Source organism: Hippoglossus hippoglossus, chromosome 14 (assembly GCF_009819705.1).
Source record: "Hippoglossus hippoglossus isolate fHipHip1 chromosome 14, fHipHip1.pri, whole genome shotgun sequence".
In the NCBI taxonomy this organism is placed as follows: domain Eukaryota; kingdom Metazoa; phylum Chordata; class Actinopteri; order Pleuronectiformes; family Pleuronectidae; genus Hippoglossus; species Hippoglossus hippoglossus.
Window position 1 is genome coordinate 1,598,068 of NC_047164.1, and position 13,333 is coordinate 1,611,400.

Below are 13,333 nucleotides of genomic sequence, written 5' to 3' on the forward strand. Positions count from 1 at the left end.
TGTTTGGTTTGATCATAAACACTAATTAGACATAAAGATGAAGTTTCTGTCCCCTCAGCGTTTTTCCAAGTCCGTCTTTAAATAAATAAAGACATTAACTTTAAAATGCCAACAAATGTCTTGAAGTCTAAAGTATTTACTTCAACTGTAAATATTTTTACTGTAGTTTTGCTTCTCATGTGGGATTTCGCCACTTGTTTCACAAATTAAACTGTTATAGGAACAACTAAAGAATTCGATGAAACTTAAGCCTAACTTTTAGTTAAAATGCCCATTTTCCCAGAGTTAATGAAGACATTTAAATTATATTTTGAAAACCCCAAGAGTGATTAAAGTTGTAAAGAGAATATTTCACCTCGTTTGCAGAATATATACGATAAACATTTTATAAATTTTCTGTCAAATAAGGAACTAATTGTTTCTGCACTAGCAACAGTTTTGAAGTTTCTGTTCTGAGGTTGAGGGAAAGTTTCCGGGTGAGAAGAAACTTTGGGAAATTAAAACCTTTTCCACAAATGTCCGTCGAGCCGTTTCGTCATTGTGGTTAAAAACACAAATACTTAAAAATGTACATTCAAAATACAAAACAATTTAATATACAACTGTTTAAAACAATGTAGAATGTAAAAACAACAGTAACCACAACATCTGTAAACCTGACGGTGGACAGCTGGGTTCGGTGGGTGAGTTTACAGAACAACAGTAGTTTGCCCATTGAAACACATGCATAACCAAGCTCAGTTATACACTGTTAAAACTTTCTGAAAGTGGAAAAGAGCTAAAACATTTTTATTCTCATCAAAATTATACATTTTAATTTACAGGCCCTTCCAGCTTTTCATTAAAAAAAAAAAAAAAAAAGAAATCCCTGCAACAAGAGACGAGTCCCGCTGACGAGAGGAAAGTTGGAACCGAGGATTCTGAAGCTTGGTCTAAATGGTCTGTTTTTATATAGTCTGAAATCACAGTGTGATATAAAAGATGGTCCCATGCTGTAAAGGAGGACGTCACTAATGCTGTAAATGAAGAAGATGTTTAAAAGGTGGATATATGGCCTTATACTCAGTAAAAGTGACTTAAAAAAAAAAAACAGGTGAGCCAGTGAAGGATCCACTGCGGCTGCTGAGTCCGTCGTCCGGTCGCTCCAGAGGAAACGTGGAGGAGTTTGTCTTGTTCGGGGGTCGAGTGCTGAGGGAGATCACGGGGAGAAATCTGCTGGTCGGGTTTTAAAACAAGTGCGAAGCCACTTGAGAAGTCGGAGCGCTCGGTCAGTGCTTGTTGTTCGTTTCCTCCTGGCCCGAGCCGGAGAGGCCGTTCTGGGGCTGGGTGGAGCCGGAGCCCAGGCCGTACAATCTCCCACAATACTTTGCGTCGTCGATGTTGTCTTCAAAGAAAAGCTGAGGGCGGAGAGAAGAGTTTGACTCGGGCCTCGTTCACACCTGGTATTAACATATGAAGGATAATGTGTGTGTGTGTGTGCTGCTCTCACCTCTTTCATCCGGAAGAACGCCATGCCGGTGAGCAGAGAGTCTGATCCAGCCTGATGCTGCCGCCCGATCCTCTTCAGCTCCAGCTGGTCCGCCACTTCCTGCAGCCCCCCCTGCACAGACACACAGAAACACAGACGTCTCAAGACCTGATACGACTTCATGGATGGTGTCTTCTTACGTACAAGAACAGCTGAGATACACGTTTAAAAAAAGAAACATGTTTGTATGCAGGTGTTTGGACCTTTAAGTTCTTGCAGCTCTTCATCAGGTACTTGACGTCGTAGATTGCCGGGAAGAACAGGTTGAGGATCTGGAAGAAGTCGTGTTCCTCCTCCGGGAGCCGTGCGTCTGTCAGGAGCTTCACCAGGTAACCGAAGTCGTAGCCGCTGGAAGACACAGAGCGGAGCGGGAGGATTTAGGTCAGAGCGGCTGGATTAAACACTGGTGGATTTAAACTAACGAGGAAACACGGCTCAAAGATGAAGCAAGTGTTAAAGGACTCGATGGATGAAGCTGCTGAGAAACCACCAGTTTATCTGCAGAGATTCATTCTTTGCAATTTAATTAAAAGGTTTGTTTCTTCACATCCTGAACTGGGAGGTTTTTATGCTTTTATTCCTCCTCAGAACGTCTCTTCCATGTATTTGATTTTCTTTGTAAATATTAAAACACAAATACAGACTTAAGTGTCTCTACAGGAACCTGTGGAAGACAGAAGCTAAAACATCTTGTTTGTGTTTAGAGGGAAAAAGAAGCTGGTGTATTAGTTATTTTTCAGTTTAGTGAAAGATGAGATGTTTTATGTGTCAGACATTTGAGAAACTGCAGGATTCAGAGTCACTGAGCAACAATTACAAATGCAAAGCGTGAATGAAAACCACCGACCTGTGGAAGGAAAGCCACTTGACGTTTTCACACAGCACCAGACCAGACGTCATGAGGAGCTCTGCGAAGTAGAGCGTCTCGATTCCTTCTTCTTCGTGTTTCTTAAACTGGAGGCCGGAGTTCTGGAGCAGGTCTATGGAGTCCTGCGAGTACATGTCTTCTCTGTGAGGAGGAGATCACAGATCAACCATCAGCTGACGAGGCTTTTAAATAAAGATCACAGCTTCAGCCTTCCTACCTTATGGGCTTTTCAGTTCAGATACCTGTGATACTGTAATCTAAATTCTAATCAATTCAAAATTAACGTGTGTATCTTAACACTTCTGACTTTTCAGCTATCAACATGAAAGGTGACAAAGCACAGAAACTTCTCGCCATTTGGTAAAAGATGAAAATGACGTGTTCAGTTTTCCAAAGTGCTGGAGGAAAGACAAGCGGGAGGAGTTCACCTACGTGAGGTTAAACTTGAAGTTGAACTGCCACGTCGTCGTGCCGATGGGGTAGTCTCCATCCTCGTTCATGAACGTGAGCCCGAGCTGGATGATCTTCAGCAGGTCGACGTTACACCTCAGCAGCTGATACTGGTAATCCACCGTGCTGCGGAACTCGCCGATCGGTCGGACGACTACTCCGGGAAACTCCGTGTCCTGGTGAACGATAAAGACATCAGTCAATGAAAGACACCAGAGTGCTTTAAGCAGCTTTACCTTCTGCATCTATTACACGTTAATGTTTGTTCCTTCTATTAAAAATGTGATCATTCCTTTTTGACCCGGGGATTGATTCTTACCATGGCGATGAAATTGTAGCTTTGAATAATCTGCCGGATCTTCCTCATCTCATCCTCCACATTGCTTGCCCAGACTTCACAGATTATCTGACTGGAATCTGTAAGTGCGGCCGGCATGTTGGCAGGTCGGGAAGAGAACTGAATCCCCAACGACCCTGCAGCGCTCGAGACGGGGGACAACGCGGAGGACGGTGTGATGGAGCAAGACAACTCTGAAAGAGGAAGGACAGACGCCTTTAGTGAAATCTCACTTCAACTACAGCATCAGAACGATGCGAGAGAGAATCAAGGAGCAGTGACAGCGGCAAAAACAAAGCTACTGTAGAGTTATTGGATATTTACAGATATTTAATCATAGGTTTAAACTCTCAGGGATTTGACTCCTGATTATTACAGATTCATATTTATCAGCCAGTCGTATGGGGAATAGTACAAAGCCGAAAGTTTTCAAAGTAAATCTTGCAGACACACAAATACGACAGTTTAAATGAACGGTACAATGAGCTGGATTCATTTTGCGGAGGTTCCAAGTCTTTCAGATTAAATCAGGAACATTTCCAGCTCAAGTTTCTCGTCTTTTAAACGGAACAAGTCTGAAAAGGAGCCTGTTTGTCATTTGAACACACAAAACTGTCACTAGTGTTGTTTCCCCACTGACACGTGTTTAAACTGTGCAACTAAACAAAGCTTTTAAAGGTTTTAAAACATCTTTCAATCCTTCTCTGTGTCTTTAAAAGGAAATAAACTTCAGCTCAAGCAGATTTAAGAAATAACAGCATAGAAAACCAGATACATCTCTTAATATTGACTTTGTTCAGACACCTTCCTTTGTTTTTAACAATCAACCAACTCCTGATGTTTAACAAAGGATGTTCGGCCTCTTGTCCTGGTTCTAACACACAGAAGAGAGAAGCTGTGTCTCTGACGTGTTTCCCAGCAGAAGGAAGTTGTCTCAGTTTCCAGAGATTCACACTTTCAGCTTCACTCACACTCAGACTCGTGTGTAACCAGCAACATGAGTGAACTTCACCTCCAGCTCCTGTTCAACACACTAGCAGATCCTGGATCTGATGCTGCTGAGACGTGTGAACCGAACCCGGAGGCTGCAGCTTGTTGTTGTGTTTTGAATTTGGCGTCAAGCCCCCGAACAATCAGGTGAAATCCTGCTTCTCCTCCCGTGTGAACGTGTTACCATGACATCGTGAGGAACCAACCTCCTGCTGTTTGTAACATCAAGCTAGCTGAGCTAACAGGTGACAACGTGTGACGCAGGATTTAACGCGCGTTTCTTCAAACGTTAAATCTGCGTGAAAAGCTGCGGAGGTTTAACGACTTCAACAGTTTTTAATAAATACAAATATATCACTGTTTTAAATATAGTTTCCAGCAGCTGGCGCGGCTGCAGCTAAAGCTAAGAGGTAGCTAGCATGGTCGCGTAGGTGCGAATCCTCGCGTTCACCGGGAAGCTGACGGCACCGGAGGGGGAACTGAACAGACGAGCTCCGGGTTTTAACTTCGCGGAGCCGCAGAGACTCCGGAGTTTAACGGTGGAGAATATCAAAGTACGAAAACACCAGTTTACCAGAGACTTTCCTCGACGTAACCCGCGGAGCTAAATGCTAACTGCTAACCGCCGCCGTCTTCTTCTTCTTCTTCGTCTTTCTCCGTGTGCTCCCGCTTCTTCTTTGTGTCTAGTGGCGGTCGCACGATTGGACGGAAAACGCGCTCTACTCCACCTACAGGCGTGGAGGAGTAGCGACGTGAAATATACCTTTAATTATGCCTGGAATTTTAGTTGTTTTTAAATTTAATAATTCTACAAATATATAGTGTTGTTTGACTAATTAGGGCCCGAGCACCGAACAGAGTGGGAGGCCCTATTGAAATTGTAAGGATTATGATTATGATTATTATGATTATGATTATTATGATTATTGTGATTATGATGATGATTATTATTATTATTATTATTATTATTATTAACTCGTTCCGCCATTTAGGAGCCAGGACAGCAAACAGTCGTGATCCTGTTGAGTGGTCCCAGGGCTTTATGCCTTTATGGGCTATATTTTTTTATATATATGTTTTTTTTCATTTTTTTTTTTTTCTCGGAACAGTACAACAACAGTGCGCCTTTTTTGCCTTTTTTGCACAAAAAAGGCGTTATGGCGGAGCGTTATGGAAAAACGCAACAGGAAGTCGCCTATTTTTGACGTTACACGTTCGATCATATCAACTTTAAATGACGTCATCTCAACAACATGGAGATTTTTTGTTTTTGCCCTGAACAGATCAGTCTGTGCGTAGTGATACTGACAGCGCTGCACGTGATGGCGTGGAATGTAGTGCGTGATTAGTGGCCGTGGTTCGGAGCCGTTTCTCCCGGTCCCCCCCCCCCCACCCTCCGCGGCCTAATCAGTACAACAACAGTACAACACTACCATCTGGTGGACAAATGCGGAAACTGTAGAAACACTCTGTCTCTAACAATTACTATAATAACAATGATTTATAACAATAATATCTAAATTCTTACAACATATTTAATTTAGATTGAAGTTAATGTTGGCTCTTCTTATTATTATTATTATAACCCAAATGATTTGGCTTTTTGAGCCTTCAACAAGCTCAAAAGTGGTGAAAATGTAATCTATATTGACTCATCGTCACAGCGCCACCTGCTGGCGACAGGAAGTGACATGTTTTATACTTTGATGCACTGCTCCTGGCTGCTTAACAATAAACAGCTCAAATGAGCTGAGACAAGTCATTGGACCATGGTCAGAATCGTGACATTTCCTCAAACCGTGTAAACATTGAGGTGCGGTGAAGGATCATCCTTCGCCAAAGGAGACGATGTTGTCATAACTCCACTGTGCATCGTCCTATCACCACCAAACTTCTGTCTCATGATTATAGTCCAAGCCTGAACAGCTCTATGTGTCAATATTTCCTCAGTGTCATAGCGCCACCTACTGATTCACCATGAAACAGGAAGTACTTTGTAAATCCCCTCTGCATTATCCAACCGGCCCCGAACTACTGACTTATGATCACAATCCTGACCTGAACAGCTCCATATATTAATATCAGTGCAGGGTCATAGCGCCACCTACTGATCAGTGTGAAAATTGATTTGTTGTAACATTGTCCAATTGACACAAAATTGCTCACGCTACATCAGAGCCCCAAAACGCATTTGCAACGCAGAGACATGCGCTTGGTCATTGATCGCTCTCTCCACTAACTGCAACAGGCTTCAAAATGCATGAGCTCGGGCACGTTAGTGCTACAACGTAGCCCTAGTTATATTTATTATTATTATTATTATTTCTGTTGTTGTCTTGAGTTTGTATTTTAAAAATTAGATCATTACTACTCAATTCAACAGGTAAACTATTCCAATCCCACATAGCAAAATAGTTTTGGCCGACACTGCCCCACTGTCATCCAGCCCACATCCTGTGTGGAATGATGGCACTTGAGCAGTCCGCTCCTGTTTGCCAGATCTGAGTGGCCCTAATTAGTTTTGTGCTATTTGTGCAATATTCACCATTGTTCTGTTCTGTCTGTTATTGCACGGTACATACACTGCATACAAAATGATGGAATGAGTTTGTTTGCCCTTAATAAGATGTGATTAACTGTATGCTTTGATGTTACAGGTGAATATTTCTCATTGTTTGGCTGTTTGTTTCCTTGATGGCAGATTGACGTCACAAATCCAGATGAAACTCCGGCACAAGGTGTTGCAGTGGTGGTGACTCCAGGTGAGGTGCAGGGCTTAACCGCAGCCAATGGCTATGCAAAGCTTACAGTCAACACAGCGGCCGGAGATCCAAGACTGATGATCGATGTAAGTGTCTGAAGTTTCTTGATTTTCATTTTTGCTCTTTATACGACACAGTTCGTTTGCAAACGGAAGCTGAAACCTGCATCAGAGCACATTTTTGATTTTCTTTTGCGATTGATTACAATTTGATTACTATCACCCAACTCTGCAGCTCTGTGCAGGTTTCAGATAGATTTAGTTTGTTGATTTGGTTCTGTTACTGCTGTCGAGATTTCTTGTAATAATCAAATAATGCAGCTTTAAGTAAGCAAGAAAGGATCTTAAAGTCCCCCTCTGGTGAAAATCAAGTGAAAAATAGATTCCTCAATTTTAAACCTGAAGACCAAATTGAATTCTTCCTCATTCTTTTTCAGAACCATGAACACGTGTCTCCTGAAAGACACGACATGTTTGAGATGTGGAGATTTACAGTAGATGGGGATCATTTTTATCGGGGACATTAACTGTCCATGTCTCGCCAGCTCTTTCTCTAAGAGCTCGTTTTGTAGGAACGGGGACACATTAGAGATAAGGACCTTTTTATCAGGATTAGCCAGGGACCACACAGGTGTGAAGGAGCCCTGAATCACAACTCCACTCTCCAGGAGCTGGTTAGCTTTGTCTGTACTGTCTAGAAAAACCACCACAGTGCTGTTCATTCGTGAGGCAGACTTCACACTATCATATCCAACAACCTCACCTACAGCCAGACTGACCTCTTCGACCGAGCAGTCCACAGCCGGACACAGTTTGATGCCGTGTCGGCGTGTTAGTTTGTGGAGGCCGAAGCCTCCACCTGCAGCAGCCATGCTGCACAGACACACTGGGAGAGAGAGAGAGAGAGAGAGAGAGAGAGGGAGAGAGAGAGAGAGAGAGAGACAGGCAGACAGACAGACAGACAGACAGACACACAGACAGACAGGCAGACAGACCGTTGTCTCCTCAGCGGTCGGACTTTTAAACCAGCTGTAGCCTTGGTGTTTGTCACACACGCATTTTAATATATTTTAGTATTTTAACAAAGGACTAATGACTCTTTTTGTGTATGTATGTATTGTTATGATGTGTATGGGTTGTGTGTGACTACTGTTTACAAACCAAATGGCCCCTCGGGGACATTAAAGACGACCTTAACCTTAACTTAACCTTTATTCGACTTTTTTAGTTTTTCATTCTTCGTAAAACACACTCTGCCTCTCATTGAATCTCCTCTTAACACCAGGTGGGAACAGGCCGCTGTGAAATGCAGTAAATCCTGAAACACCAACAACTTCTTCCTCAAACACAACCAGCTCCTCCCAGTCAGGATGTGTCTGTGTCTTCTCCCTTCACAGACGTGTAAGTGTAAGAACCAGTGAACAACAAGCTGTGACCTGTGGGAGATGAGTCACTGCAGGGAGTGAACGAGAGGGGGAGGAGCAGAGATCTGTATCTGTTCAGAGGAAGTGAAACTGTTCTACAGTCTCTGGCACCAGCTGAAATGGCGCAGCAAGAAAATCAACGGGACAGAGAAAGATTCTGCTGTTCGATCTGTCTGGATCTACTGAAGGATCCGGTGACTACTGGCTGTGGACACAGCTACTGTATGAGCTGTATTAACACCCACTGGGACAAAGGGGAGGAGACAGGAAGCTACAGCTGCCCTCAGTGTAGACAGACCTTCACACCGAGGCCTGTCCTGGGGAAAAGCACCATGTTAGCTGATTTAGTGGAGGAGCTGAAGAAGACTGGACTCCAAGCTGCTCCTGCTGATCACTGCTATGCTGGACCTGAAGATGTGGCCTGTGATGTCTGCACTGGGAGGAAACTGAAAGCTCTCAAGTCCTGTTTGGTTTGTTTGGCCTCTTATTGTGAAAAACACCTCCAGCCTCATCTTCAGTCAGCTCCATTTAAGAAGCACAAGCTGGTGGAGCCCTCGGAGAAGCTCCAGGAGAACATCTGCTCTCGTCACGATGAGGTGATGAAGATGTTCTGCCGCACTGATCAGCAGTGTATCTGTTATCTCTGCTCTGTGGAGGAACATAAAGGCCACGACACAGTGTCAGCTGCAGCAGAAAGGACTGAGAGGCAGAGAGAGCTCGGGCTGAGGAGACAAACAATCCAGCAGAGAGTCCAGGACACAGAGAAAGATGTGAAGCTGCTTCAACAGGAGGAGGAGGCCGTCAATGGCTCTGCTGATAAAGCAGTGGAGGACAGTGAGAAGATCTTCACTGAGCTGATCCGTCTGCTGGAGAAAAGAAGCTCTGATGTGAAGCAGCAGATCAGATCCCAGCAGGAAACTGAAGTGAGTCGAGTCAGAGAGCTTCAGGAGAGACTGGAGCAGGAGATCACTGAGCTGAAGAGGAAAGACCATGAACTGAAGCAGCTCTCAGACACAGAGGATCACAACCAGTTTCTACACAACTACCCCTCACTGTCACCACTCAGTGGATCTACACACTCATCCAGCATCAGGATCCGTCCTCTGAGGACCTTTGAGGACGTGACAGCAGCTGTGTCCCAGGTCAGAGGTCGACTACAGGACATTCTGAGTGAGACAGAGACAGAGATTTTACAGATTGTGTCTCAAGTGGATGTTTTACTGCCACAACCAGAGCCAGAGACTAGAGCTGACTTCTTAAGATATTCACAGGAAATCACACTGGATCCAAACACAGCACACAGACGTCTGTTATTATCTGAGGGAAACAGAAAAGTAACATGTATGAGTAAAGAACAGTCTTATTCTAATCACCCAGACAGATTCACTGTTAGGACTCAGGTCCTGAGTAGAGAGAGTCTGACTGGACGTTGTTACTGGGAGGTGGAGGTGGAGGTGGGGGTGAGAGCAGTTAGTGTAGCAGTCACATACAAGAATATCAGCAGAGCAGGAAACTCACGTGAATGTGGATTTGGATACAATGATAAATCTTGGTCATTATCTAGTTATGTAAACAGTTATAACTTTCGTTACAACAGCATCGACACTCCAGTGTCAGGTCCTGTGTCCTCCAGAGTAGGAGTGTACCTGGATCACAGTGCAGGTGTTCTGTCCTTCTACAGCGTCTCTGACACCATGACTCTCCTCCACAGAGTCCAGACCACATTCACTCAGCCTCTCTATGCTGGAGTTTGGGTTTATTATCCTGGAGCCACAGCTGAGTTCTGTAAACTCAAATAGACTCGAGTCATTAAAAGCAGTGATTTAGATTCTGTGTGTAAATCTTGAACTTCTTTTGTCTCCATGTTTGTTGATCAAAGTTCGTCGTGGTGACGTTTCTGCTCCGCACAGAGATCAGCTGTCAATCAAACACTGACCTTCCTTTATCACACATATTCAGTTCTCACTTTGTAAAGACAGAAATCTATAATTACACTGACATGAATGTGTTTGAAAGAACTAATGTTGCTGTTGTTTTCTAAATCAAAGCAGAAATCAGGTTGTGTGATGTTTTAGAACCTGTATCGATCCTGATTAGTGTTGCAAAGGGGCGGAACATTTCCGGTAACTTTCTGGAAACTTTCCATGGGAAGTTAAGCTCAGGAATTTTGGAAATGTTGACACTTTTTTTTGCAAAAGTTAGCCTATAACAGGGAAGTTAAAGGAAGTTGAAAACAAGACTAGGCGAGCCGAGCTCAGCTGGACCCTGGATGCAGCTCGTTGGGAACATTGTCTGCCAGAAAAGTAAACCTATGACTTTGTGTTGTTGTTGAACGTCTTTGTCATTACCTCGCATGTTGATTCCTTGTTACACTGAAGCCATGTTCATGTTAATACCAAGTTCATTTGTATACAGTAGGCTAACCTTTTACAGCACTGAGAGTAGGATGTATTTTTAAATTTGATTTTTCTCTAATTTTCTACTTATTCTTTGAACTTTGTGCCTTTTGAATAAACTATTTTACAACATCACTGTGTTTTATACTATTCTAATTTTATCATTTATTATTTGTTTTACTTCATCCTTCAACTTATCTTTCATGAAGATTTATCCTTTTTATTTCCTTTATTCTCTTTTTGATCCTTTACTTTGTTTGAAATTTGTTTTAAACTCTGCTTCCTGACTTTAAATTGTCTTCTTCTAATCTTGTCTCTGTTGTGTTTGCATGTTAGTTAATGTGAATTGTCACTTTTAAATAAATCAACCTGAATTCAAACTTGTTCAGCTGCTGAAAAATACCATTTGAATAACTCAAATAAGTGCAGGAACGGAACTACGTGATGTAAAACACGTTCTGAACAAATATATCTCCCATCAGGAAAAACTGACAAAAACCCCTCAGTCGACTAAACTTGTAATTTACACACTCACACACACAAATGACAGATGTGGCCCATGTGAAAGAGCATTTATTTGAAAGTCTCGAACACCTGGGGTACAGTATGATGCTGAAAGACGATCACTCATCATGTCCACGTCACACGGCTGATGCAGTTTAATATAAAACCAACGATCCACCTGAAGGTAACTTGCTAAAAAAGAGACGATCATAATAATCTTCATAGCAGATAGAAGCTTCTCTGTCGGATACGTAAACACCTGAAGTTCTGAATATAAGATTACAATGAAGAGATGGATATTCCTCCTGGTGGACATTGGACATTTACAAGAGGTTTAGTCACATAAGAAGCAGGACTCTCAGTGACATACTCTTAGATATTGCATCAATCACAATGTTTTGCTTTTCTTTAACGAGATTAAAAGTGATGTGCTCAAGGTCCCAGCTCTCGGAGGGGAAAGAGTTTAATCGAGGAGAAGATGGGGAGGGGAATTTAGGTTTTTAGCAGAATAAAGTGTCGCACAATTCTTAAAAGAAATGAATCTATATACTATTTCTTCTGTGTAAATAAAGATCTGAGCCTCTTTAAGTTCTTTTAGTGGATGTTCAGATTAAATCAGGAACATTTTCCTCAAGTTTCTCGTCTTTTAAACAGAACAAGTCTGAAAGGAACGTGTTTGTCATTTGAACACACGAAGCTGTCACTAGTGTCTTTTCCCTCAGAGGCCTGACTAACACATGTTAAAACTAAACTTTCAGTCCTTCTCTGTGTCCTCAAAGAAAAATAACCTTCAGCTCCAGGACAAGGAAATATATTGGATGACATGATTTAAGAAACATCTGCATAGAAAACCAAATACATCTGTTCATATTTATTTAGTTCAGACACACCTTTGTTTGTTTTTAACAAAGTCCCAGTGGTGTCTCCATCATGTTGGACATTTTACAAGTCGATTGTTCTTTGAGGCAGAATCCAGACGACAGGTTCTGTCAGAAAAAAGTGCAGACGTTGGAATAAAAGAACCATAAGTTGAACCTTGTTTATCATAGTTGCATAATCGGTAGTTGGGATGTATTGTAGGGTTGGTGGGGGTTGTGTTTTAGATAAAAGGCTTTTTAATTATTAGGGCCCGAGCACCGACGGTGGGAGGCCCTCTTGAACTTGTAAGGATTATTCTTATTATAGTGACCCAGATGAATTGGCTTTTTGAGGCTTTAACATGCTCAACTTCTTACCAAACTTTGCAGAAAATTAGAAAGTGGTGAAAATTTACGTATTCTGGAGTAATTTGAAATGGGCGTGGCAAAATGGCTCAACAGCGCCCCCTGGAACGCAGCCCCTAGGTTTCTCTTTGACCGATCTTCACAAAAATCGTAGCCCAGGTGTATCGTGACCAGACAAACAAAAAAGTCTCAAGGAGCATTATGAAAAACGCAACAGGAAGCCCGCCATTTTGCATTTAGTGGCCATTTTGGCCATATTCCACATTTTTACTTTGACGAACTTGTCCCAGGGCTTTCATCTGATCAACTTCATATTGAGATGAGTGTCATCACAACAACATGACCAAACAGGAAGCCCACCATTTTGGCTTTAGTGGTATATTTTTTTATATATATGTTTTTTTTCATTTTTTTTTTTTCTAGGAACAGTACAACAACAGTGCGGCTTTTTTGCGGCACAAAAAAGGCGTTGTGGCGGAGCGTTATGGAAAAACGCAACAGGAAGTCGCCTATTTTTGACGTTACACGTTCGATCATATCAACTTTAAATGACGTCATCTCAACAACATGGAGATTTTTTGTTTTTGCCCTGAACAGATCGGTCTGTGCGTAGTGATACTGACAGCGCTGCACGTGATGGCGTGGAATGTAGTGCGTGATTAGTGGCCGTGGTTCGGAGCCGTTTCTCCCGGTCCCCCCCCCCCCCCCTCCGCGGCCTAATCAGTACAACAACAGTACAACACTACCATCTGGTGGACAAATGCGGAAACTGTAGAAACACTCTGTCTCTAACAATTACTATAATAACAATGATTTATAACAATAATATCTAAATTCTTACAACATATTTAA

At 42.5% G+C, this 13,333-nt stretch overlaps 2 protein-coding genes and 1 long non-coding RNA gene across 3 annotated transcripts; 2 read left to right on the forward strand and 1 right to left on the reverse strand.

The window, feature by feature from the left end:
• Nucleotides 1–569: 569 nt before the first annotated feature.
• Nucleotides 570–4,890, reverse strand: cnot8 (CCR4-NOT transcription complex, subunit 8). Its single transcript, XM_034607753.1, has 7 exons — nucleotides 4,748–4,890; nucleotides 3,166–3,377; nucleotides 2,829–3,022; nucleotides 2,376–2,537; nucleotides 1,732–1,876; nucleotides 1,490–1,600; nucleotides 570–1,397 (listed from the first exon to the last, which is right to left on the reverse strand). The coding sequence occupies exons 2-7, from the start codon at nucleotides 3,280–3,282 to the stop codon at nucleotides 1,269–1,271; spliced, it is 858 nt and encodes a 285-aa protein (XP_034463644.1). The 5' UTR covers nucleotides 3,283–3,377; nucleotides 4,748–4,890; the 3' UTR covers nucleotides 570–1,268.
• A 3,587-nt stretch (nucleotides 4,891–8,477) lies between these two features.
• LOC117774974 (tripartite motif-containing protein 16-like) lies at nucleotides 8,478–10,197 on the forward strand. The gene has a single exon (XM_034607748.1). The coding sequence runs from the start codon at nucleotides 8,478–8,480 to the stop codon at nucleotides 10,155–10,157; it is 1,680 nt and encodes a 559-aa protein (XP_034463639.1). The 3' UTR covers nucleotides 10,158–10,197.
• A 537-nt stretch (nucleotides 10,198–10,734) lies between these two features.
• On the forward strand, nucleotides 10,735–12,021 carry LOC117774987. Its single transcript, XR_004616154.1, has 2 exons — nucleotides 10,735–10,772; nucleotides 11,838–12,021. It is a non-coding gene; the product is annotated as an uncharacterized LOC117774987 (long non-coding RNA).
• The last annotated feature ends 1,312 nt before the right edge of the window (nucleotides 12,022–13,333 follow it).